The 26,817-nt window shown below is 42.0% G+C and overlaps 2 protein-coding genes and 1 long non-coding RNA gene across 5 annotated transcripts in view; 1 reads left to right on the plus strand and 2 right to left on the minus strand.

Annotated features, from left to right (window-relative positions):
- Spag17 (sperm associated antigen 17) overlaps window positions 1-6,687 on the plus strand; it is a 237,311-nt gene extending 230,624 nt beyond the window's left edge. The window contains exon 49 of the mRNA XM_050157515.1: window positions 6,207-6,687. The gene's annotated coding sequence lies outside the window, so the exon portion shown is untranslated. The remainder of the gene's footprint in view (window positions 1-6,206) is intronic.
- Window positions 1,467-26,815, minus strand: Wdr3 (WD repeat domain 3). 3 transcript variants are annotated; one of them, XM_050157511.1, is made up of 27 exons: window positions 26,691-26,815; window positions 24,375-24,577; window positions 23,164-23,373; window positions 21,068-21,186; window positions 19,943-20,021; window positions 18,332-18,427; window positions 17,367-17,480; window positions 17,081-17,182; window positions 16,404-16,501; window positions 15,447-15,551; window positions 14,598-14,828; window positions 12,439-12,532; window positions 11,140-11,241; window positions 9,952-10,037; window positions 9,690-9,825; window positions 8,939-8,995; window positions 7,976-8,076; window positions 7,719-7,830; window positions 7,445-7,579; window positions 7,148-7,198; window positions 6,694-6,759; window positions 6,157-6,249; window positions 5,706-5,753; window positions 4,907-4,950; window positions 3,467-3,595; window positions 2,278-2,371; window positions 1,467-2,046 (listed from the first exon to the last, which is right to left on the minus strand). In XM_050157511.1, the coding sequence occupies exons 2-27, from the start codon at window positions 24,543-24,545 to the stop codon at window positions 1,891-1,893; spliced, it is 2,829 nt and encodes a 942-aa protein (XP_050013468.1). In that variant the 5' UTR covers window positions 24,546-24,577; window positions 26,691-26,815; the 3' UTR covers window positions 1,467-1,890. The 3 variants fall into 3 exon arrangements, with proteins under 3 accessions (XP_050013468.1, XP_050013469.1, XP_050013470.1); XM_050157512.1 differs by lacking the exon at window positions 26,691-26,815 and adding an exon at window positions 26,273-26,424; XM_050157513.1 differs by lacking the exon at window positions 26,691-26,815 and adding an exon at window positions 25,228-25,353.
- On the minus strand, window positions 4,957-5,699 carry LOC126510802 (uncharacterized). The gene is made up of 3 exons (XR_007594499.1): window positions 5,519-5,699; window positions 5,414-5,483; window positions 4,957-5,378 (listed from the first exon to the last, which is right to left on the minus strand). It is a non-coding gene; the product is annotated as an uncharacterized lncRNA (long non-coding RNA).
- Window positions 26,816-26,817: the final 2 nt, after the last annotated feature.

Below are 26,817 nucleotides of genomic sequence, written 5' to 3' on the forward strand. Positions count from 1 at the left end.
TTGTTGGAAGATGATTTTGTTTCCCCCAGTGTATGTTTATGGCTTTTAGAAAATCAAGTGTCTATAGGTGTGTGCAATTGTCTGGGTCTTCAACTAGATTTAATGTTCAATGTGTCTGTTTCTGTCAATAACACGCTAGTTTTATTACAACAGCTCTGTAGTACAGTTTGAAATCAGGGAAGGTGATGCTTCCTGTAGTTTTAAATTATTCAGGATTGCTTTTAGCTGTCATTATTTCCATATGAAGCTGAACACTGTCCTTTCAATTTCTGTGAAAAATTGTGTTGAAATTTTATTGGGGATTGGATCAAATCTGTGGATTGCTTTCAGTAGAATGACTGTTTTTACAATATTGATCTTGCCAATCCATGAGCATGGAGATCTTTCCATCTTCTGATATCTTCAGTAACTTGAAGATTTTATCACATAAGTAAGTCTTTCACTTGCTCGGTCAGAGCATAACCCCAAGATATTTTATATTATTTGAGGCTATTGTAAAAGGTGTCATTTCCTTGATTTCTCAGTCCATTTGTCATTTGTTTTTTATTTTATTTATTTTATTTTTTTTTAATTTATTTATTATGTGTACAACATTCTGCTTCCCACACACCAGAAGAGGGCGCCAGATCTCATTACAGATGGTTGTGAGCCATCATGTGGTTGCTGGGAATGACCTCTGGAAGAGCAGTCAGTGCTCTTAACCTCTGAGCCATCTCTCCAGCCCCTCCATTTGTCAATTGTATATAGGAGGGCTACAGATAAAAATAAATCACTTTTCTAACGCAGAAATTTAGCAGTGGCACTGCTTTACATTCTTAGAAATCTTGTCAGCATCAAAACCACGGAATTCTTGCCATCTGCTGTTCTAAGTAAGTACCATCATAAAGCCTCTGAGAACTCTGCTCTGTGCCCATTAGAGTGAGCTACCAAGGTAATGACAATGTCTGTGCACTTCCTGGGCTCCACACAGAAGCACAATAAATCGCTACCGTCATTCTCTCATAGCGTGCTGGCCCAGGTTTAAACTCCAGGCACTAGCAGCAGCAGAGCTGGCTCCTTCTGGAGGCTCCAGGGGACACACGTTTCTAAGTGTCTAGATGCAAGTATTAGCATTGCTCCATCCTTTGCCTCTTTTACATACTACATGCCTTGTCAACTTCTCTGTGTCACCCTTTGCACGGATTAGAGGCCACCCTCATCCTTAAAGACTTTATATTCACAAATCATCTTACAAACAAGGTCACATTTCAGGTTCCATTAGACACAAATTTTGGAAGACAAACTCAGCATGGCCTTCCCTCTCGTCCTTATCTTAAGAAGATATAAATTCCCCACAAAGAAAAGCTCAGACCTAGAGGTATCTTTTTCTAGATACCCCTACCTCCCCAAATTCCTACCATGTAGACAGACATATTTACAGCAGACCCTAGCCACCATTATACAGACAGTCACCAAGACATCTGAAATGGTTTTAATGAAAAAGCTATTTTATTAGTTCATGGTTCTTCAGTTAGTGGTCAACAATAAACATGATTATCTTAAATGGAAAAGCTCTGATACAAATACTCTGCCATAAATATGAGACACTTCTGAAATGCCTATTTCAATTCAAATAAACCAAATACACAAAGAAATATTCTTTTGCTCTTGTTACAATATAAAGGCTCAATTCTGAAGAACACAGATTTTTAAACTAAATCTGCCCAGTCCAAAGGATGGGAGCCAGAACACACAGCCGTGTTGGATTCCTTCAGCTCAAGCTGACAGCTGAACCCGAAGATGTACAACACGATCGTTTTTGGTATTTTTAAGATGCCAACTCCACCACAGCTTCGTTTACACGTTCCTTAGAGTTTAGGGGAAGCAGGAAAACCCACAGCCTTTCAGTTTCTAAGTCAGCGTTAAAATCATCTTCCTCCTGTTTCTTCGTTTTCTCTTCTTCTCTTCCAAGAGACCAGTAGCTTCAGCAAAAAATGTCACTTCACTATTCGCTTCACACTCTCTCTTGAGATAATCAAGACCCGCCATGTTGAAGCCAATGACATCCTAGCGAGGAACACAGAAAGGAAATGAACTTCTTTGCTGTTGTTAATGCAAGAGGCTTTTGAGAATGTGTTGTAGTTCTTCCCCTCTCTAAGGACTCTTGCTATTAGTGTTTTACAAGTTCTGTTTATACTAATACAGAAAGTAACCCTAAGTACAGGGTCATGTCTGGTTGTGACAGACAGGGCCTAGCATATGGCACCTTTAGAGCACATGTCTGTAACAGACGCTTACCTGGACTTGCCTGACTTTTGAAATAGTTGTTTCCTTTAGTTTCTCTATTACAGGCACGAGCATCTGGTTGCTGGTGATCTGGCCAAAGTGAATCCTAAAAGAAAAAAGTCATGCTGCAGAGAGGACAAAGCCCTACCAGCCCCCTAGAAACAGTAAATAGATGTCAAGATACAGATCCAATTCACCATTATGAGAGTAAAACACAGGCTTCTAACAAACCCAACCAACAAAAACAATAACAAAAATCACCTAAGTTTCCCGCCATTCAGTCTGATATTTTGAAAAATAATATACTAAACCTGATGATACATTCACATCTTTTCTCAGAAATCTACCACCCAACCAGAGAAATCCTGACAATGGAAATCTCTAGAGACAAGATGGAATCTAAGAAAACATGGGGTTGGAGAGAGAGAGATAGAGAGCTCAGTGAGTAAGGTGTTTCCCATATAAGCATGAAGGCCTGAGTTCTAAGCTTAGCACTCATGGAAAAAGCTGAGCCTGGAAGATCATTATTTTAATCCTGGCACTGAGGCAAGACGGCTATTAATTTGGCCATCTTAGGTTATACAGTGAGTCCAAGGTTAACCCAGGGCTAGAATGAAATCCTGCCTCAAAACAACCTAATAAGGCCAGCTATGGTGGCATATACCTGCAATCCTAGCCTTCAGAATGCAGAGGCAGGCAAATCTGAGGCCAGCCTGGTCTACATGTTACATGGCAGGCAGGGAAATACAGCGAGATCCTGTCTCAAAACAAGAAAAATCAAATGCTTAAGTCATTTCACCAAGTATCTGTTTAAGTATTTGTAAGTCCTTTAGTCCCCTTCCTGTGTCCCTCCATTTCCTGCAGACACCCAGAGATATTATGCGGCTATTCTTTAAATGTTGAGAGCACAAAGCTCAGCTTAAGCTCAACAGTTTAAAAGCAAAATGAATGGAGTAAACTGGCTAGGGAACAAGCTAGCATCACTGTAGACCGCATCCTGAGCTGCAGCTTAGGTCTCATGTGACTTTGAAAAGTGGGTCACTGTGATCCTTGTTTTAAAGGCAAGAACGCAAAGGTAAGCACTCGTTTTTAACAGTCTGATACTGAAACAAGGAATTTTTAATCCCCAAGCAGTGCAAGCTTCAGCTAGCCCACACCAGAAGTAGACTGGCTGAATAGACAGTATTTGTGAAAACATTACCTGAGGAGAAAAAAGAGACAGCGGCACAGAAGCTCGATGTCCGTGCCCATCTGAATGAACTCGTTGAGTAGGCTGAGAATGTCGGGGACATAGGAGAAGGGCAGTACAAGCAGAGCCTCTTCCAGCTCACTGAGGAAAAACAAAACATCGCACTCCTTAGACCATCAGCTACCCATCTTCCCCTTTACTGTTTTTCCTGCTTTTATATTCAAGTAGATTCTATCCATTAATATTCACCTACACTCAAAATGATTCTTCTAAACATCTTTCATATATAATATTTCACCTGTTTAGGTAATATTTTAGTCCCTGAATAATGAGGAAAACATAAGTATTACAGAAAAATTGTTCATAAAGCCATGTAGAAAATTCCATTCTATTTCAACTTCATGATGCTTCTCTCACGATATACATGCACACATACTGTTACACTGAATTTATGTATTGTATGTGTATATATATACACACATATATATATGTATAGTGTGTGAATACTCTATACATATATTGGCTGTATGTATATGGATGTACAGTATGTGTGTGCATCTGTATTTCAAGGCTTTAGAGTTTATAATGATGACTGAGTGATTGAGTGATTTGCACACTGATCCTTAACCATTTTAATTTTGTTTCTTCTAAAACAAGTTCCAGTACCTTGTCAATTACAGTCAGAAATCTCAAGAGGCTTTCATTTTGGATAGGAAATTTCTTCCTTAAGAACTCTCGCCTTTCAGAACAGAACCCTCCCATCCTGGAATGGGTTACTGCACTCCATTATCAAGTTCCCTTTACACTCCTTTAGTGAAAGTTCAGTATTATCCTCAGACATCTCTATTCCTTTTTTATAAGAGTTACATGTGCAATTTAGAAAAATAAACTTCAGTATGTCAAATTCCCAGAACACAAAGAAAGAAGACCAACTGAAACTTTACATACTTGTTGACTCTAACTTTTAATCAAATGAATATATTAAAAGGATATTAAAATATTTAATAAGAGCACAGACACATATATAAACTCATTTGCTGAGGCATCATTGATAATAGCAAAAAGAAATGCAGCAAACAATGATACTTCCTTGTACTGCAGGAAATGAGCTTCCTGGTTTTTTATACTTAAAAACATATTTCAAAAAAAAAGATTTATTTATTTATTATGCATACAGTATTCTGCCTGCATTTATCCCTGCAGCCCAGAAGAGGGCACTAGATTTCATTACCGGTGGTTGTGAGCCACCATGTGGTTGCTGGAAATTGAACTCAGGACTCAGTACTCTTAACTGCTGAGCCATCTCTCCAGCCCTCTAAAAATGTTATTAGAATGAATTGTTTTCCATTAAATTTTTGACAAAATGAAAAGGAAGTTGAGTATCAGCTCCAACATCTCCCCTCTCAGACAGCCATGACTCTCCCGGCGAGCTCCAACAGCACAGGGACTTACCTAGACTTGACCCCTTTAATGACCTCTAACACATACGCTGAAGGCTACAAAGGAAGGACAGCAGCATTAGTGAATCTCTCGTGCTTTCCACCAGGGCCTAACATGGCAGGGCTGTGTGGGCATGGAGTTAGCCAGATTTGGGGTTATAATTAAGTTATTTCCTTTACTGGCTGTACTTCCTTGTAAGCTAGGACCATTTCATATCTATACCACGAAGATCTTCTAAGATTATTGTAATGAATGAGACATGAAAGTAAAATAGCCAACAATTAACAACTCCTAGATAGACATATTCTCCTGTTACATCTCCCCCCTTCTTCAACTGGTCCTCTAAAGATTTACTTCTGAGTTCATTTAAACGAACACCTCTTCAGAGGTTTTGATTCTGAGATAATGAAGCACCAAAGGTGGAAGAGGCGGGCTGGTGTAGCACACACCTCCCGGGGAAGAGGCGGGCTAGTGTAACACACACCTCCTAGGGAAGAGGCGGGCTGGTGTAATACACACCTCCTAGGGAAGAGGCGGGCTGGTGTAATACACACCTCCTGGGGAAGAGGCGGGCTGGTGTAACACACACCTCCTGGGGAAGAGGTGGGCTGGTGTAACACACACCTCCTGGGGAAGCTGGCTTCATCAGTAGCCCTCTGAGACACAAGCTATTTTAGAAGACACCAAGATGCAGGAAAGACTTTTGGAGACAAAAGGCTTCCTGGGGCATCTACCCCCAAATCACAATGCCTTTCATGTATCTGCAGTTAACCCTTGAACCACTAAGGAGAGAAACAGACACTGTACTCACCGAAATATTGCCATAAGCCATCAGGATGGGGTTGACAGGAAGAGGAACCTATGGAGAAGTTATTAAGCCCCAGTCATTAAAAATAGGTTTTGACAAAGTTTGTTGCAGATGGAACATTAGTGGTATTTTAAAACTTTGAAAAAAGACCCAAATACCAGAAAGAATACCAAAAAAGAAATCATGCCTTGCAGTTCTGAATGGATGGATGAATGAGTGTATTTTATCTAACAATCTGAAGCTGATATCCTGTTCTGCAAACTCATGTATGAACACACATTTATACTCATCACCTTGGTCTGTTATTTCCTATCCTTTCTTGTTTATACAGAAGCATCTTTGCTCCCATAGTTCCTCTACTTCTTCTAATACATGAATTACAGTTAAATCTGAAATGACCTTCAGAATTCTTTTGTAAAGATTCCCTAGAGCATAACTTGCTAGACAGGCTCACCTCTTTCCCCGCTGCTCTACAAATGGCTCTGTGTTCTTTTATTTTTGCAGTTTCTTCTCGGTACAACTCGATGGCTTCCATGATCCTCTCAGCCTACATAGAAGATGGCAAAGGAAGAGATCATTCCAACACACACCCATCAGCCCAAGACTCAGAAACGGGAAGGCCTGGCTAGTGACAGCCTGAATTGGCTTAATAAAGACATGCCAGTTAGAGTGCAACGCAGCATTCAGGTCTCAGTATGTTTCCTTATTTTTAATTTGTAAGAAAGAGACAAAATACCAGGCTCAGATGAGACCACACTGGGCGGGACACACCAGAGCAGCTCCTGGGAACACAGAAGGTGTACTCTCAGGAGGAGACGCGCTCTCCTCACTAAGAGCCGTGCCCTGGTCAGATGGTAGACCAAGGGCATCAGACAAAGGCGATGATCGGTGCCTTTGTGCCACCCAAGGCTATGCGGCTGGCATAGGGTAAGGCTTTTACTAAAAAGTCAGAATCCTCTTAACAAGATGATACAGCACTCTGCCAACTTACTGCTTTGACTGTTTCAATTGTTTTCTTCCCAGCGAAGTAACTGTCACCTTGAGTCTCTCCTGGAACCTGCCAGAAACAAAGAAATAACGAGATGAGTATTGTTTTACAAACATGCCACAGTCACTGTCTCCCACTGAGGACAGGCACAATATTAAATGTTTTATTTGTGTCATCATTAGCATTATCCTGCAAATGTTCATAAAGTATCCAATTTCTCAATCTTTTTATCTAAATTTTTGTTTTGCTCAATAATTATAATTTCTTATAAAGTTTCATTCCAAAAAGAAGGCATCTAATGATGAGAATCTTCATACAAGCTGGCCACAGAACTGACTTTATAATTGAATAAAACATTACATTAGCTGGCAGGGCCTCTGGCATCTAATCTCAATTCCTCTCTCATTATAAGTTCTTGAAATTAAGCAACTCCAGTATGCCCAAAAGGCTCGCTTACCGCTGGCTGGTCTTCTTTGGCCACACTCTCTTCATACTCCGCTTCCCTTTGCTGCCAAGACACACAGAGTTATACTGAGGGAAGAACAGATTCTGCAGAGCGAAGGAAGCAGTGGAAAGGGCTTCTTTCAGAGCATCAGGACACCAATGGCACCTGTGTCACCCTGGCTGTGGGAACGGCTGGCCCTGGCCTTGAAAACACCTCCTGTGTGAGCGTGACTGCACTGGACAGGAAACTTCAGCAGGGACAGTCTATAAGCTACTCCACCAGACCTGAAAACAAACTCAAAGGTCTTACCATTTCCCTTTCTTCCTCAAGAATAAGAGGCTCCCTCGTTCTCTCCCAGAGTCTCAGAGACTTGTCATGAGATGCTGATACAACGTAGTCTCCACTGGGGCTGACAGCCAAGCACCATATTTCCTGGTGGTGCCCCTGGACAATAATGGAAAACCAAACCGACGCAAGGAATTACAACTTACTTATCATTTACTACCTGCTTATGCAAGTGGGCACGGTAAGCATTCACAGAAAGTTCTGAAAGCATTGATCAGGCACAGCAGGCGAGGGTTACCTCCAGCGTTTGGATGTGCTCAAACTTGTCTGCATCCCACTGCTTGATCTTGCGGTCCTTCCCAGCGGTGAAGAAGAGGTGAGACTTAGGTACAAACCGTAGGTGCATCACACTAAGAGTGAAAAGAGGTAGGTGTCAGGAATGCCAGGCCAGTAAGCTAGGCAGGCTTACAGTAGTTGGGAATGCCTATTCCCTGGGACTTTCAGTTTATCACTACCTGAGACCATCAATAGATCCTGTCCCAAGACTACACCCACCTGTCATCGTGTGCGAAGAGAGACCTGTGGCAGTCCCCAAAGTCCAGACCCCAGATTTTCACATTTCTATCAGCAGAGCCGGTTGCTATTAGAGCTCCATCCTAGGGCACAGAAACAACATATTGTTCAATGTTTCATTAAACTAGACAAAAAAAAAAAAAAAAGCAGAATATTTAACTCATTTCTTAAAAAATATTAAAATAGGGCAAGAATTTTCTTTACCCAGAATACCGTGCCTGGACCTCTAGAGCTTCTTAGAGGTTGGCAAGTGAAAGCATGTATGAACTCTGACCCTGTCACAGGAGAACGCAACAGTGCTGTGCTTAACATCAGCTGTCTGTTCATTCAGTTAAATAAGAAAGGGGGGGGGCTCTCATCTCTGGAATGAGATTTGTGGAGAGAGCAGGAAAAGTAAAGAGAAAATGCAGCTGGAAAAGAACCTACTAGAAGGTTTATGACCTAGCCTTCTATCCCACACCCCACTACTAATCTCTCATGCTTAGGTTCAAATGCTGTGTTAATACAAGGATCTTAACAGCTATGGGCTCCATTAGTTCCCTTTGGTGCAAAGTAGACACTTTTCAAATACACATTTTCACTTGTGGTCATTGGGGGGAAATGCGACAGACTATTTATACAGAGCAGAATTTTATATTCAAATCCTCACCAGTGTCATCCTATAGCAAAGGGACGCTGGCTGTAAAGCCACGTGTTTTAGGATGGCCTCCCAATCGTGGAATTTAGAGCAGCAATCTGCCAGAGTCCCAGGGTATTTTGAAGGACTTAGATAGTGTTTATGAAACATTAGCATATTTACACTATGACTGGAATACAGACCTGTGACTCTTTGAAGGAAGGGGTAATGAACTCAACAGAATGGTGCAAGTGCTGAACAACCAAGTAGCACACTGAAACTGAGAGAAGCATCTACTGTGGAGAAGACAACCCACAAACTTTACTTACATGGGAGATGTCCATGCATATAACAGGCAGTTTGTGTCCATACAGTGAGAGAAAAAACTAAACATAAAGAAAGAATAGAAATCACTCACTCTACAAAATACAAGCTGTTACACATGGAGCCAAATATAAATTTATAATGCTAAACACATTTCTGGGCTGCTTGCTAAGATCACCTGTGTCTACTATGCAGACCCTACATGTACTTGTCATGAACACTAAAGCTCAGTGAAGAAAGTCAGGTTCCCTAAAACTTACACCTCAGAGTCTGCCCACACAGTATCTCTGAGACAATTACTCTGAGGCCAATGCAGTCCTGAGACTTTGGGTATGGGACCCATTAGCAGAACTTAAAGCTGTTGGCTATGACAGGACAGGGATTTCTGTCTACAGATCTTCTGAACATGTGAACTAGTGCTTGTTTTAAACAAAACGACAAACTCTGTAACACAACTGGTGTCTCTAATACCCTTAAGTTGTTCTGATAAACAATTTTTAGAAACATACTATTGCTGGGTATCGTCCATTTTTTCCCCTTATACTGAAAATAGATTCTTTTCTCACATAATATTCTGATTAGTTTCTCCTCCCATCCAGATCCACTCCCCTTCTGTCTCTCACTAGAGAACAGACATCTAAGAGATAATAAGAAAGGGTAACACAATAAAAATTGACTAAAACAAAACAGCCACATTAGATCATCCCAAATTCCAAGGTCGCACAGAAAGACGATTCCCAGCCAGAACCACTGTACCTTTAAAGTGTCAACATAGAAAACCTTCACAGTGCAGTCCAGCAGCGACACAGCCAACAGCTTTTGATTGGGGGAGTAACTGACACACAAGACATCCTCGTCTAGCTGCAGGGTTCGGGTGTGCTTCACAGAAAGTCTACCCAGAAAGCAGCAGGGAAGAAGTGACGGATGAGAACCCCGCAGACACAGTTCCAAACCTGACCAGAGACACACAATGACAGCTCTCCCTTCATTCCAAAGCCCCACACAAATGTCCGCTCACCTCTTCTGAGCACTGTTTTTGTCTGTCACCAGCTCAAAGTCCCAGAACTTGACAGTTTTATCAGCACCACCTGTCACAAAGCCACGCTGAAAATTAAATGACACGTCAGTTAAAAACCAGTGTAGCCCCAAAACTCTGCTGAGCACACATCAAAAGAGCCTCAAACTCTCTTTCCTTAACGGAGGCTGACAAGAATGAAGAAAAGTGTACCCACGCCCCACTGCTCCACTGGGGCATTGCCAGACCTCACTTGAGAATTCCAGCCCTGACTAACACTGACAGGTATGGTCGCTGAAGTCCTAGGTAACATCCTGTCACCATCATTAAGAAAAGCCTTTAAGGTATAGGATGGCGTTTCTTTTATTTCTAATTTTTCAACTTCACCCAAGAGAGAAGCCAAACGAATCTGCTACAAAGCAGTAAGATTAGTTTAATACACGTGTATCAAGTGAGTAGTCCGTTTCCAGTGTTCACCTCAGAAACATACGCACTATTCCTGCAATGTCCCTGCTTTAAGCACCTTTGCAAGGGTTTCCCAAATTCAGAAAAATCAACTGCAGTCCCTGCTGTCCCATCTCATACCCACATACCCACATGTACAGTATCCTAACAGACAGTGGCTACACTAAACTCTGTATTTACTTTCTCCAAATATACATACTTTCAGTGGATAAAGAATTGCTATCATTGAGAATATTTGGATAAATGCCAAAGTATTATCAAAAAGAAAAAAAGAAAAAAAAAAAAAAAAAAAAAGAACCTAAGAGCACCAAACTCAAAGCATCAGAGCAGCACCTGGGTTAGGCTCAACGTGCAGTTCTCCGGGCGAGGAAGCACCAGGAATGCAAGCACTTATTACTGAGCTATCGGGCTCAAATATTTGCTAAAGAATTTCTCTAGTCATTGCTGGACTAAAGCAGGAAGGGCAAAGTGTACTTCATCCTCTGTATGTGTTCAGAAAATGTTTCCCTCTGTAAAGTACCACAAACCACTGTTTAAAAATAAGCCAAGCTACTGAGAATCAACAGCTGAACTACTCAGTTTTGCAATGGAAGCTACTCACACCACAGGTGTGAGATCACATCTCTGAAATCTAAAGATCAGACACACAGGCGAGCCTTCTGAGACAACACTAGACAGTGCAGCCCAAGTGCTGAGGCCTAGGGCTGTAAAGTCCATTGCAGTTACCTGATCTGGAGAAAGAGACATGGACCACAGAGCTCCATCATGGGCAGCTACTGTCTCCAGGAGATTGCCCGAGGCCAGGTCAAAAAGCTGCAGATTTCCGGTCTAGGAAAGGGAACAGAGCTGTAAAGAACACATCTACAAACTTCATGATTCATGTCCACAGAGTTTAGAAAAGCAACAACACAGGTCAACTGTTCAGAAAATGGATCCTGTCTAAATACTGTCTGTATTCCTTATCTGAAGACAGACTGCTACCCACTGAAACATGGAGTTAATGTTGGCTGAGCTGCCTTCATACACAGCTATGGAAAGTACAACCTTGGCTATAGACACATCTGAACAATTCAAATGGAAACCTTCCTTCCTTCCTTCCTTCCTTCCTTCCTTCCTTCCTTCCTTCCTTTCTTTCTTTCTTTCTTTTTAGTTTTTTGGGACACGGTTTCTCTGTAGCTTTGGAGCCTGTCCTGGAACTCACTCTTGTAGACCAGGTTGGCCTAGAACTCACAGAGATCCACCTGCCTCTGCCTCCTGAGTGCTGGGATTAAAGGTGTGCACCACCACCGCCTGGCTTAAAAATACTTCTCGAAAAGCCCCACAACTGAATCCAGTCATAGCACTTGGAAGCTAAAATAGGAGAATCATAAGTCCGAGGCAGCCTGGGCTACAAAGAAAATCTCTGTCTCAAGACCAACACATGACCCTAAATCCTTATTCCATTCTATGCTGGGACCAGTCTGTTTGTTTGCACTCCAAAGCAAGGCTAACAGGGATAAAGGAACCTTTCAAAGGTTGCAAAGCAACTAAGTGCTGGAGTATGGGGCCCTGCCATGCCATCATTGCTTTACAGGTGAAGCAGCATTCTCTGAGAGGTTTGGAAGACAATCTGGATCCAAATCCATGTCTTCTCAGGGCTGTCCCAAACTGATGACCATCTAAGAATGAAGACCTGGTCAGGTTGTCATGGCTTTAGAGTACCATGTTCTGTCAAACCTGATAATATATTTATTTTATTATTTACAACTAACATATCATACCAATTAAACATAATTATATACATTTATAAGATGCATGTCAGGATAATCATCAAAAATGCTGATGGCAATTACCTCAGTATTGACTTTAATGCCATTTTTTGTAATTTGACAGATGATTTGATTTTTTTAAAGTAAAATTGTAAGAACACCAAAAAGGTCAATAAACTATTATCTACCTCTAATAAATTAATTACCAACATGTTCTAAAAAAATCCAACTTCTTGAACATATTTTTTGAGCTGCTGACAAAGAAGCCCAGCCTTACCTTTGTTCCTATGACCACCTGCCTGTCACCAGGAACGAAGAAGGAGCAGAGGGCATATTCACAAGGCATCGTGCGGATACACTGCAGGGTAGACCTGCGGGAAAGAAGGGACATGGAGCTCGCGATAAAGCAACGTTTCCCACCTTAGAAGTACGTGTTTCAGTGCACTGAGCCACACATAGAGATTGACATGACAGAAGACAAGTCTAACTACTGGCTCACATTCATCTTAGTTACAAAAGAGACCATACAAAAGCAGAGGAAAGCAAGGTGTCGGCTGGGTTCCATAAAGCCCCAGCCTCCAAGGCCTAGGAGAAAAGAGCATAGTTTCAGGTTGAAATGTCTTGTGTTGTCTTTACCAATACCTAAAAATTAATTTTATTATTATTATTGTTAATTTATGTATATGCATATTTAGCCTGCATGGATGTTTATGTACCACAGACATGTAGTGCCCTCAGAGGCCAGAAGGGAGTATCAGCTCTCCTGGAACTAGAGTTACAAATGGTTGTGAGCTACCATGTGGGTACTGGGAATAGAACCCAGATCCTCTGTAAAGGAAGCCAGTGCTGTTAACTGCTGAGCTCTCACTCCAGTCCACAAATTCATTTAATAGAATGTTAACATTTATTCAATCAGCAAATGCAGACAGACATACACCTCTTTGCAATGTTTTAGTCAACGACACACCACATACTTGGAAGTCCTGTTAAGACTATAATGGAGTAGAAAATGGCTCAGTGGTTAAGAGCAACTTGCTGCTCTTCCAGAGAACCCGGGTTTGATTCCCATCACTCACATGGCAGCTCACGACTGTTCTGTTATCAGGTTCTAGGGTATACAAATGCCCAATGCCCTCTTCTGACCCCAATGGGCTCCAGGCATTCACAAACACTTATAAAATAAAAACAAATCTTTAAAAACAACTTTTTGCCACTGTAGTGCATTGCGTGTACTCACATTTTTTAGTGAAGCTGATGCATGCAAACCTGAGATGAAATTTATGTAAAGTGCGGCACATCACGTACAGCATATAATACTGTTAATAACTTACTGTTTTGTTTGGTTTTTCGAGGCACGGTTTCTCTGTGTAATAACCCTTGCTGTCCTGGAACTAGTTCTGTAGACCAGGCTGACCTTCAATTCACTGAGATCCATCTGCCTCTGCCTCCAAAGTGCTAGGATTAAAGGCGTGAACCACCACACCCAATTTGTTACTGGTTTTTATACTTACTTAGTATAGTTTATATAAAAATTTTCTGTAAAGGCTGAGCAGTGGTGGCGCACTTCTTTAATCCCAGAACTCATGAAGCAGAGGCAGGCAGATCTCTGAGTTCAAGGCCAACCTGGTCTATAGAGTGAGTTCCAGGACAGCTAGGACTATTACAGAGAGAAACCCCGCCTGGGGGGGGGGAGGGGTTTCTATAAAAAGAGTACCTCTTATACCTGTCATGGCCTCACATACTTCCTGTTTACTATATATGGACATAGACAAACGTAATTAGCAGAGATTCGCTAAATTAGCTAAATTAACATTCTATGAGAGCACATATGACTCTAGATGGTGAACTAGGAAGCAACACCATCAGCATTAGGGTATTGGAATTACCCGAGGTCTGAGGGAAAGGAAGGAGGGCAGACAGTGAAGGAGTGTGAGAGACTTCTGATGGCATGTAGACTCAGATACAAAGGAGCATTGGCTGCATGCTTCCTTCTAGCCAAATGCAGCCAAAGCTTCAAAGGAAGGAAAACCTTGGTTTATTTTACTCCAAATTTATTTTTTTTTAATTTTATTTTACCAGTTTATTCATGGAGAGGAGCAGGCACGTACACACACACACACACACACACACACACACACACACACACACACACACACGGAAGACAACTTGCAAGAACCAGTTCTCACTTTCCACTTTCCAGAGATCAAACTCAGGTCCTCAGTGGCAAGTACTTTTTTATCTGCTGAGCAGTCTCACCAGCTCCACACCAAAATCTGATAGAAGCTCCATAGACCAACTGCCAAAATGCACCAATTGTATCTTTTAACTGAACCGTGTTTAGGTTCTTGAGAATAAAAGCCAATCATCAAGAGTACCACAAACATTTCAAAGAAAAGGCAATTCTACTCAAGGGAGGTACAGGAATAATTCACAGACCTGTTCCAGATCTTAACGGAATCAGCTGCGGCTGAAAGCATAGCTATGTTATCCGAGCTGAATGACAAAGTGCGCACGTCACTGCGATGGCCTCCAATGGTGATCCTGCTTGTCCTGATAGGCTGAGGGGTCGGCAGGGATGCATTGAGTGAATATAATTCCACCAGGTTATTCTGCAGCAGGAAGACTGCCTTTAACTCTCCTTGAGGTGAATGAATCAGGTCAAAGGATCTGCAAGGCAGAGTCATCACAAACATTCCAGCTACTGTCTTGGTTCATGAAGTCAACATCTCCTAAGAAAAGCTTATGTCAATCTACGGTTTACGCGCACATACAGAACTTTAGATCTAATACTGTTCTGGGTATTGAGCAGCAGTGGAGCACAGGCCTTAAAATTTTATTGTTTTTACTTATTTGAGAGTGTATGTGTGTACACATGTAGATGGGCCACGTGCGTGTGGAGCTCAGGACAACTTGAAGGAGCCAGTTCTCTTCTCCCACATGGGCCCCAGGGACCAAAGAAGGCTGTCAGGCATGGCAGCAAGCACCTTTCCCTACACCTGCTGAACCATGCCAGAGACCCACAGCATACGATTTTAAAGTAAAAAAGTAATAAATAAATAAATACATACATACATAAAATGTGCTCTCAGCTCTTAGTTTTGACACATATTTAGCAGCCTGAAAGTATCAAAAAATAATAATAAAATGGACATGTGGGCTCGTGAATGTGACATGATCACCACCTTCAAATTTAATTCATACTCACACTGGCAAATACCATGTCATGCCAGGGATACTCGGTAGCCTATTACTCTCTAATACTTAAGACACTAAATCTTCACTTACTTGATCTTGGAAGAAGTCTTGATATTGGCCACCCGATGGATCTCATCCTGCAGAGTCACTGAGACACTAGTTTCTGGGTCCTCCTCCCCGCTGTCAGTATTCAGCCTAGAAAGGGAAACACACCTGAAATATCACCTATCAATTTTCCAGGAGATTCTCACTCTACCGACCGACACTCTGGTCCTGGGACAAACAAGCGGATGATGCTGGAGGATTGGCCTGGCCACCAGGGTTACCTTGAGAAATGAGCAGACTACAGTTCACTGGTCACCCTTAGTAAACACACTGGGAATGCAACCAGCCCATATCATCTCCTGCGATCTCTGTCACCCAAGTCTCTGCACTGGGGTGTTCCTGATGGACTTCTCCAGCTAACTCTAGAACTTCCTCAGCAAGTCTCTAAGCTGCAGTTAGTTGGACCTTGTCATGTGAACCAGAACACATCTTAAAACATTTGATCAGATGATTTTAAAAATCACCTTTAAATCTGATAAACCACCCATTAAAGACTTTTTTCTTTCTTTGGTCTTTTGTGGTATGTTTGAGTGTGTGGAGGCCAGATACCTATGTAGTAGGATGCCTGACTTCCTCAACTATGCTCCACTTTGAGACACTGCTTCAGTATTTCTTAGGGAACCTGGAGTCCTCGGGTTCTGCTCCTGGTTGGCCAGCAGGCTGCAGAATTGCCTGCCTGCACGTCCCTGATACTCGCACAGATATTCCCAGTGTGCCTGGAGTCTGCAGTCTATTTCTGTGAGGGTCTTAATATGACTTAGAAGTGTGTTAGGAATAAAGAAGTATGAATCAAAAATTCAAACCTTGTGGTACCAGTAACCAAAAATTCTCTAGTTTTTAGCTCTAATATGTAATCAAGCCAGTGTTTTCATTAAAAGTCAGTTTTTCTATATTATATGGCTACCCAGGATATTTTATTATCACTATTTTTTTAAAACATACTTTGCTTTCTTTCTAGCTTTTTTCAGCTTCTTATCCATTTTCTTCTGAACTTCTGCTTTGGAAAGGATACAAAATACTTCTAGCACAGAATCATTTCCCTAGAAAGGCAAAAGGCAGGCAATGTGAGTCTAAGACAGGCAGTTTACAATTTAGCTTATACACTGCAAGAATGAAACAGCAACATTTATGTGTCTTCCCTTACTGGCTGGATCATCACGAACAAGTTCATCTCTCTGGGTTTGTTGTCTCGTCTATAAGTGGGAATAGAACTTCCTATTGAGTATTCCTTTGAAGGCCAGAGCATGCGCCTTTAACATTGATGAGAAAAGCTAGCCTTTAATAAGTGGTCTTTAGTAATAACAAATGTAGTTACTTTCATTCATGTTATAAATGCTATGCTAGAACATTAGACACTCATATTAATTAAATTAATTAAGTTTTATATGGTGTGTGTTTTTGTGTGGGTATGTGCATGAGAGTGGAGGTGCCTGCAGAGGTCAGACACATCTGATCAGATCCCCTAAAGCTGGAGTCACAAGTGGCTGTGAAAAGCCCAACATGGACAATGGGATCCAAACCCGGGTCCGCTGAGCTATCATTCCAGACCCATTTTCTTAATTATTAGACACTAAAATTGAGAAGGAACAGTGTGACTGTTCTCTAAGCCTGGTACTTACGTGGCATGCAAGAATCCGGCCTGTCTTGTCCACAGCCAGGCTCACAACTCTGTCCCTTCCTTCCCGCATTATGGAGCCAGCTTTTCTGCAGGACAGGATGCGCTACAGAGGAAGCAAGTGGACATGGGGGTTAAACGACTGCTCTGTTAAAGCCTCTGAAAAGGCATGAACTTAATATATACAGGTGACAAGACATCCCCTAAAATGATACTGGAGATGGTTAATCTAAAATCTGCCCTTTCTTGCCCGACTAACTCAGTCCAACCAAAGAAACAAAATGGATTACATCTTCTTCAGATGCTTCATCCGCCTCAAGAGCGCCATCCTCTGCTTCAGGTGTGTCCTGTGTTCTAAGACCCTCTTTGATTTTCTTGGGCTCTGGTTCTTCTGGGTCATCAATCTAATTTATAAAGATGGAAGAATAAAAGTTACAAATGTCTCAGGTATGACTCTTAACCCCAATGACCTAGAAGCCTCTCAGCGACTTACATCTTGACTGGTGACCTCTGATAAACTCCTTCAATGTCAGGACAAGTTTCAGAATGTATTAGAAATTGGCATTATATACAACAAAACACTATTGATTATACAATCTCCATTGACTTTCCATAGTATGAAGACTATATATGAGTAGACAATAGTACTAAAAACTAATGGCACAACTCTTCCTTAACTTCAAAGTTTTCTCTTTGTAGGAAAAAAGATATTCTAGAGAGAAAGCTTCCCACTGGTATTGGTACTGGCAGAGGCAGTATAAGGTATATTAAAGTTTCTCCTTAAACACAGGAAAAACAGACACTAGGCTAAGATATATAAAACCCATCACCATGGCTACTGGATGTATGGCTACACACTAACTCCAACTAAGCCTAAAGCTTACAGCCACCCCCACACACACATAAATTGAGAACCATTGTAAGACTCCTGAGAATATGTGTACAAAAATGCATGCATCCTACAAAGACTGTTGTTTGAAGAGGAAGACCTCTAAAGTCCACCCAGATACGTCCATAGGTCCAGGAATACAAGGCTAAAAATGCCACAACCTAAACAACATTATTACCAGAAGCGCTAAGCCGAAATCTTCTCTTTTCAGCTTAAATAAACCAAAGCAAGAATGCGCAATGAAGAAAAGTCTTGTTTAGAACTTTCAGGTCATCAACGTAAGAATTCCTTCTATTTCATCTGATTCTGTTAATGAGATGAACTGTGAAAACATGCAATTGGCCATGATTTGAACACAGTCATTACCTCCTGCAAATAGGCGATATCCCAGGCTCTCAGCTCACTGTCTGCAGCCCCAGTGATTAATCTCTTTTCTTCTGAAACCAGAACCAAGCCCCACACCTAGGAATAAAAAACAGCTTGATCAATCTTTAACACTCCAAGTGGCATAATGAAGTGTTGCAAAAGTGTACATTCCCTATACTGAAGTCCCTCTGGCATTTCAAATCTAAGGAACAGTGTATTAAGGAGAGCTTTCCCAACCCACTAACCGAAGCACTTTTCCAGTGGGGAAACTGTTCATTGCTACTAGGATTTCTCTACTTTCCTACTGTCCTGGTCAGATAATAGCTACACAAGTACCGAGCACAATCCACGATTGGGGTCTCAGTTGTTTTGGGCAATGTCTGGCAAACAAAAGGAGCCTTATTAATGTCTACTTAGCATCCAAGAATTAAACAGCTGTGACACGGCAATACTATTCCAAATAAATTTACATAGAATTCTCTTTATTAGAATCCTTCATTATTACAAGTATGTTTTTGAATGCCTGACATAAAGGAAGGCAAAGATATTTAAAATATCCTCTGAACTTGGCTGAATAAATCTTGTTCAGGTAAACATAAAACTACCCTTTTGCTCTAAGTAAGCGCCTGGGAAAGGCAATTCACATATCATTAAATGAATCCACAGTTGTGGCTAGTTCTTGTTTGTCAACTTGATTACATCTGGAATTAACGCAAATGAGTGAGCACACCTGTGAGGCTGGGAGGGATTTTTTTTCTTTTTCTTTCTTTCTTTCTTTCTTTCTTTCTTTTTTTTTTTTTTTGAGACAGGGTTTCCCAGTAGCTATGGATTCCGTTCTGGAACTTGCTCTATAGACCAGGCTGGCCTCAAACTCAAGAGATATACCTGCCTCTGCCTCCTGAATTCTGAGATTAAAGGCATGTGCCACCACCACCCGTCGGGGATTTTTTTCTTAACTAAAGCATTTGAAATGAAAAGATCTGCTTCTAATCTGGATCCTTAAAGTGGGAGGATACACATTTAATCCAGATCTTTTGAGGTGGGAAGATGCACATTAAATCTGGCCACACATTCTGCTGGCAGCCTATATAAAGGATGTGGGAAAAGGAAGCTTGCTCTCTCTTTGCCTGCTTGGTCTCACTCTCATTGGCAAATCCATCCCTTGACTGGCACTAGAGCCTACTTCTTCAAGATACTGGCATTCACTGATCAGCTGAGCCATCGGCCTCATGGACAGAATAACTAATAAATTCTTGGAGCATTCTATAGGTTGCTAGCCATTGTTGAGACTAGCTGGACCATAGCCTGGAAGCCATTCTAATAAATCCCCTTTATGTATACATACATACATATATATCCATTCTATAAGTTCTGTTCCTCTAGAGAATTCTAATACAACAGTCATAGGTGAGTTTAAAATAATGAACTCAAAGGTTGTAAGCCACCAAGACCAGAAAAGCTACATTTGCCACTGCTTCTTCCCAGCAAACCTCACTATCTCTCAAGACAGCACACAGATCAGTATTAGCAGTAAGAAGAGCCAAGAAAAGCCAGGGGAGAAACCATCTTTTGCCTTTTGCTTTGTCACGCTTCTCTGGAGCCCCCACGTACCTCGGTCCGGTGGCCGACCATTGTTTTGAAGCAGTGCTGGTTATCAAGGTCCCACCACTTTACCATAGTATCTTTCCCACTAAAAGAAAAACCGGAAAGGAATCTTACTGGGAAGATTCATTAAACTAACAGGGATGTGAGCAACTCATTTGTTGTTTTAGAATAACACAGCAGGAATGTTGGAAGCTAGTCTGAGTGCCCTGGTACGTGAAGAATCCCAACTCTCCCATGAAAATAAGGAGCTCCCTCCTACACACAGAAGTGACTGCACTCCAGAACACATGACCCATCTGCCTTCCACCCACCTCACAGCACCACCACTCTCTAGCACAGGATCATCTGCGACCTCCCAGCTCCCTGTCACCCACATCAGCTTCTCCACACTGAAAACACCTCCTCTGTTTCTCTCAAGCTGGACTCCTAAACCACATCTGTAAAAACCTGGACGTCTCCTCCAACCTGCATTAATTCAGCAGCTTCTCACACGGTCTCTTTGTCCATTGCTGCTTTCTCATCCCACAACACCGAGGTAACCTATTGTTAAAGTTGACTAATGTGCTCTACAGAATCAAGGTCAAGCTCTTCTCACATCTGTCTCAAAACCTGTTTGTTCTTATTCCCCTAACAAATCTCCACTGGGACAGGGTTTGGGGCTCTTCCCGAGCCACTACAATGTTTCTCTAATTACTACCTGACAAACCTTATGCTCTTAGTCTTTCCTGAGTGAACGCCTTACAGACAGTGGTTAAAGTGGGCTGGGCCATATAAAGCTGACAATATTTGAGCTCTTTTAACATAACAAAATTAAAATTTTTAAATGGTTTAACCTTACAGATGTTGATTACGCCTGCGACACATTTTCCCTCAAAAGGCAGGCTAAACTAAACACATAGCTTAGCATTCTGCCTTCTAGAGATCTAGAAAACAAACGCCCACTCGACAAGAGAATCAGAAAAGAAAGTTTCAAAATGCTGTGACTCATGGCAAAACTCTAGCATTTGAGAGGCAGAAGGGGGGAAAGCTGGCAGCCCGAGAGGAAGCACACAGACACACATGCATGAGCACATCAGGGAGCAACAAGCAGCAAGGCCAACTCTTCAAAACTCTGAAATTCATCGTCTTTACCTTGTAACTAGCAGATTCCTTTCTCGTAGGAACAGAGCGTGTGTGACAGCATCCTTGTGTCCTATGAGACGGTAGAGGCCACTCTCATTGATCACATCCCAGATAATAACATCTGTATCCTTAGGGATAAAGTAACACATAAGAAAAAACATTCTTCTTACCACAAAAGGCCAAAGGCTACAAATAATGGGACTCAATCGCGACAGAGGCCATATACTGTCCTGTACAACTAGGAAAGCAGGCTAGGCAGCAGCCTACCCTTTCATCAAAGAATAAGGAGCAAAAACTTAGGTTTACATTGTTCTAGTTGTAAATGCATGAGCTCTCTGGGCTATTTTCTTAATCTCTAGGTATGGCAACAGGCCCCTGTAATCCCACCTTCGAGGGAGAAAAGATGGACGGTCCAGTAAGACCCCATATCAAAAACACAAAACAAAATAAAGAGGTAAAGAGAGTTCATGCTATGTGCTCACTTTATAACCATCTTCTTATTTAATGCATTTTGATAGTTAATTCTGCTGTACTCTAATTTCTAGTATCACAGTTTAAATTTTATATTTTACACATATGGATCATTTCACATGCATAAATCCTTGTGCATTTGTCTTAGTACATATAAACACTACAGTCTGATGTTCTTGGTTAAAGGATATGGTTATTTTTACAGTTTAGAGTCACATCATTAAAGCAGTCATTACACTGAATCCATCTACATGCATGAGAAGACCAGCTTCCCACCTGTGTACTCTGGGTATTATCACATTTCTGGAAATGACAGCCAATTTCCTTCCTTCAGTGAAGAATGCTTATAACCACTCTAATTTGTTTTTCTGAACACTAGTGATATTCTTGTTTCTTTAAGATGTAGTCTGACGCATTCCAGAATGGCTTTGATTCCACTCTGAAGCTGAGGATGACCCTGAACTTCTGATCTTCAGCCTCTATCTTCCAAGTGTTATACATACATATACATACAGGCATATGACAAGTTTACATGGTACCAGGCACCAAAGTCAGGGACTGCTATATGTAAGGCAAACATTCTACCAACTGGGCCATATCTCAACCCCTAATGCTCACTTTTCCCACGATTTGGGAGAAATAATGGCCACCTTCATCTCTTTAAAACTGTTCACTTGTCTTTTAACGTAATTGGTGCTACCTCTTATAGGCTGTATTTTACATCTTATTTTACTACAAGTTTAAAAGGTCTAAAAGATAGTCTTTTTTTAATTAAATACTTCCCCCCTTTCTTTTTATACTTTTTCAAAATGTAAAAAATTTAATGTCTTAAATTTGTTTCAAATTTATCAATCTTCTTTGTGTTTTTATTTTTTTGAAAATTTCATATATTTTAATCATATTCTCCCCTGCAGCCTTCCCAGTCACCCAACTTCATGTTCTTTTTCCCTCCTTAATAAAAACAAAAACAAACAACAACAAAAACAAAGTGTGGTTTATGTTGGCCAATTACCCGAGCACCGGACCTGCCTGAAGCGTGGCCAATATACCTAGTGTCATTACATCGAAGAAAACTGATTTTCCTCTCTCAGTAGCTATCAATTGCAAACAGCTCACTTCCCCTTCTTCTGTGCTGGGGAAATAATGTTTTTTCTTTTGAAAGACGATCCTTAACTATGTATCCCCTAGAGGGCATAACCTGGCTGACTGGCTTTGAACTCACAAGGATGCAAGTGCCCCTATCTTTTGACTGTTGGGATTAAAGGTGAGCACCAGCATGCCTGGCTTTAACTCATTAGCTTTTTAAAACATAGGAATAATATTAATTTTACAAAGTTCGCTGGCGAATTATTACCATCTTTTCTTTCACAGTCCCCTGTTTTATAGTTTGGGGTAGCTCTTCCACAATATGATGGGTTCCAGAGGACCTTTGTCTTATTCTCTCATTACTCATTTTTTTTTTCAGAGAACACAACAGAAAATAAGAAGCATACTCCCTCCCCATGCAAACCCATCTTCCTCACTCTATTTCTCCCAACTGTGCACTAGCTAGGACACTGAGAATCCAGGTTCACGGAACAGCTGATGAGATGACCTGTTTCTACACAGTGGGACACCTGTCTTCCGAGGCTCACCTTGGACCCAGAAGCCAGTCTGCCTCCCAGCTGATCGTACTTTAAGCTGGTGACAGCTGCTTTGTGTCCATTGAAGGTTATGTTTCCCTCACCACTGAGGAGGCTGAAGATTCGGATGGATCCATCCTCGTAGCCAACAGCCAGGTGCAGCCCATCTGGGGAAGGACACAAGCAAGTGACTTCTTGTTTAAGCCCCTGAAGGATAAGGATCTGAAATCATAAAAACCAATGCAGAGGAGTGAGGCATGCATGAAGACACCGGCGTGGGCATGATTTCAGTAGCACAGTGAGTACCAACGATTTATAGTCACTGATGCACAATGATAAAATCTACAAGCAGAGACAACGAGATCTTCAAAAGGCATCCATTTACTCTCAAGCGTGACCTTGGTAGATACATGCAAACTATCCAGACAATGAAATAAATCACCAAACTTTTCGTGTATTTTCATAAAGAGATATAAACCCATCCTGGCTTTAACACAACTGCATGGCACTACAGTACTAGTGGTTTCATTCCAAGAGGCTAAGGGTAGCAACAAGTATCTGTCTATCTGTCTGTCTGTCTATATCTATCTATGTATCTATCTGGGTAGCAACACCTGTCTGTCTGTCTGTCTGTCTGTCTGCCTGCCTGCCTATCTATCTATCTATCTATCTATCTATCTATCTATCTATCTATCTATCTATCATCTGGGTAGCAACAAGTATCTATCTACCTCCCTACCTACCTAATCTATCCATCCTCTCACCTCTTAGGAGTCACACAGTAAACAGGGATGAATCAAATACCTACCTCCATGTGCTTAGCGAAAAGGAACAACCTCAGTCACAGTCAAAGTAGAGTTCTGCAACTGCTAGATCTTATCAGCATATATAAGAAGACTCCACTCACAGTGGAGTAATAGTCCTTTTGAAACAGTCCTAATATTATGCGACTGGCTGTGCACACAAGCAGAACTTAAAAAGTAGAATTTGTAAACAAAAGTAGGAGTAAGAGCTACAACTAATGGCCTATGACAACTAACACAGACAGACAGCTAAGAAGCAAGCTGTTGGGCTGAGATTCTCAGAACCCAGCAGTTTGGTGCTAGCTGTCTAGAAGCAAAGGGACATGATCACTGGAGGGCTCACACACAAACTAATGCAGGAAGGTCAGTCAAGCCTCTTCCCAACCAAAGTCAGTGTCAACTTCCTCATTTCTGACTCACCTTCTCGCCTTTCCTCAAGTCCCAGATAAAAACGTGTTCGCAGGCGGGCACTGCCACATAGCGTCCTTTCTCTCCACGAAGTGTCACAAACACAATGTTACCTTTTTGGCTGCCAATCAAGCCAAAGACAGCACTAGGCACATATCGGAGATACTGTTTGGTAAGGCCCATGGTAAGACGTCTGAAGCCACCGGGAAGGTAATCTGTGAATATAAACAAAATTCAGTTTTTGCAGTACATTGGTTCTGGAAGGCTAACAAACACAAACCATTTCTCATGTGCTCAAAAGCATATAATAACTTGGTTCATGGTGAAGTACTTGCTATACAAGCATGATCTCAAGTACCCACACAAAAAGCCAGGCACAGAGAAATGTGTATATGATCCCAGCACTCAGAAGGCGGAGATACAGATCCCTGGAGCTCAGGGTCAGCCTAGCAGGACTCAATGACCCTGTGTGTAGAATGGAGGAAGCCCTGGGTGAATGTGGCCTGTTGATGTGAACACAGTCACGTCAAGGACTTCAGATGCCCCAGGCCCACGAGAGTGGCAACACCTTCCTCTGTTTACACTGAGTTTCCATTGTCACAACCACCTCACGAACATGTAACACGAAAGTTTCACGGCAGCCACACAACTCGTTTTTGCCCTGTCAACCTCAATGAAACTGGTCAGCTGAGACTGAATGGCTGCATCAAAGATGATCGTAAATCCAGCTTCACTTTTTTCTCATGAGAACTGAGATTAAGCCAATGAAGAAGACAGGCTAAGAATGTAGCTCAGCTTGTCTAGCACACTAGAGTTCCTGGGTTTGACCGCCAGTGCTAAATGGGCCATCTGTGGTAGTGTTCACCTTTAATCTCAGCACTGGGAAGACTGCAACTTCAGAAATTCAAGGTCACCCTCAGCTGAGAAGTCCAGAGACAGCTTTGGCTACACATGACTGTCACCCTAGCTCAAAAAAAAAAAAAAAAAATCAATTCTGCATTTATTCTTATTCCTCCAGTTTAACTGAACTTGTTCATTAGATACCCTTCTGGAGTATTATCAGTGGAGAATGCATACAACACGCTGGGGCTTGGGGACCCCCACATCTCTATATCTAGGTCCATAAATAGTTCCAAGCATCTATAGAGCACCCACTCTCAAGTAGCTTATAGGACTACCTTACTTCCTAAATCCCTCATCTCATTTTACTTTAAAACAATCTCCCCAGCTATTAAGGTTTTAGAGTTTCTAGTAACCTTTGACTTTATATATTAAAAACAAACAAACAAACAAAGATAGTGGCAAGGCTTAGAGCTCCGAAAGTACAGTAAATGATTTATTGGGCATAACACATGCAGTTCTTTAACAACATGCAGTAACTTCATTAGCAGAAGCAAAACAGTGTCTAGTACATTGAAAATGTGTCACAAAAATTCTCTTCAATAACAGAAGAGGCCATTATTCTTTTTTTTTTTTTTTCGAGACAGGCTTTCTCTGTGGCTTTGGAGCCTGTCCTGGAACTAGCTCTGTAGACCAGGCTGGTCTCGAACTCACAGAGATCCGCCTGCTTCTGCTGGGATTAAAGGCGTGCGCCACCATCGCCCGGCTCGAGGCCATTATTCTTATCCATTTTACAGACAAGGATACTGAACAAGTAGCTCAAAATCAACCAGAAAGCGCCAAAGCCATGCTCCACTATAGCCAACCTAACTCCATAGTTTTTGCTGCTAATCACCATGCTAAACACGTCTGTCTGTCATCTCCCTTGACTGTTTCCCTGAAGAGCATCCGTTTTTCTCTGCGCAGCACTTTTATTCCCAGCTTGTCATCACTGAGTTGCTGCAACAGTTTGCTACCCAGCACTTCACTTCAGTGTTTTTCATTTGAAGTCATAGAAGCCCTCAACTTACCCTTTTCAAATGCACCGCCCAGGGCAATAAAGGGCTAAGCTGCTAGCCAAATGCAGGATCCAGAGGGAGCCAGTTACTTTAACCAGCTGCTTATTTTTCAAATAACTTCTCCTGCTTCCCTTCCTCCGACCTTGTCATTCTCATATTATTCCCTTGCCTGCTCTCCTATTGCACATCACCCCCCACCCCTCTACCCCAGGAAAGTCGGGCAGTTCCGGAGGCCTCGCACTCGCCGGCCCAGGAGCAGTGGTGCGGACTCCAGGTTCTGTGGTGCAAACGGCAAACGGCCGCGGACACAGGACTCCCCCCGGACTCCCTGGTGCCCACAGCACGGAGTCCTCCGCCCGGTCCGCCCATCCAGAGCACCACAGCGCAGGGAACCGCTCGCCGCAATCTTCAAGCAGCCAGCAACACTCACCTCCACGAGGCTCCAGCAGGCAGCACCGTCCTCGGACCCGCCCCTTCCGGTCCGGTTGTTAGTTTTTTCCGCCCGGCGTTCCCCTTACCTTCTAGGGCGGAAGTGACGGCGGAACGCTGTGATTGGG

The sequence above is a fragment of the Alexandromys fortis genome, unplaced genomic scaffold (assembly GCF_014885135.2).
Source record: "Alexandromys fortis isolate MF-2015 unplaced genomic scaffold, M_Fortis_MF-2015_v1.1 scaffold_78, whole genome shotgun sequence".
NCBI lineage: Eukaryota > Metazoa > Chordata > Mammalia > Rodentia > Cricetidae > Alexandromys > Alexandromys fortis.

Coding starts and splice junctions, on each gene's coding strand:
- Wdr3 (XM_050157511.1), bottom strand. CDS start 24,545: ATGGGCCTTACCAAACAGTATCTCCGATATGTGCCTAGTGCTGTCTTT. Junction 5,754..6,156: donor GTAGAGCAGCGGGGAAAGAG/GTGAGCCTGTCT, acceptor ACTTCTCCATAG/GTTCCTCTTCCTGTCAACCC. Junction 4,951..5,705: donor TGGCTTATGGCAATATTTCG/GTGAGTACAGTG, acceptor CTTCCTTTGTAG/CCTTCAGCGTATGTGTTAGA.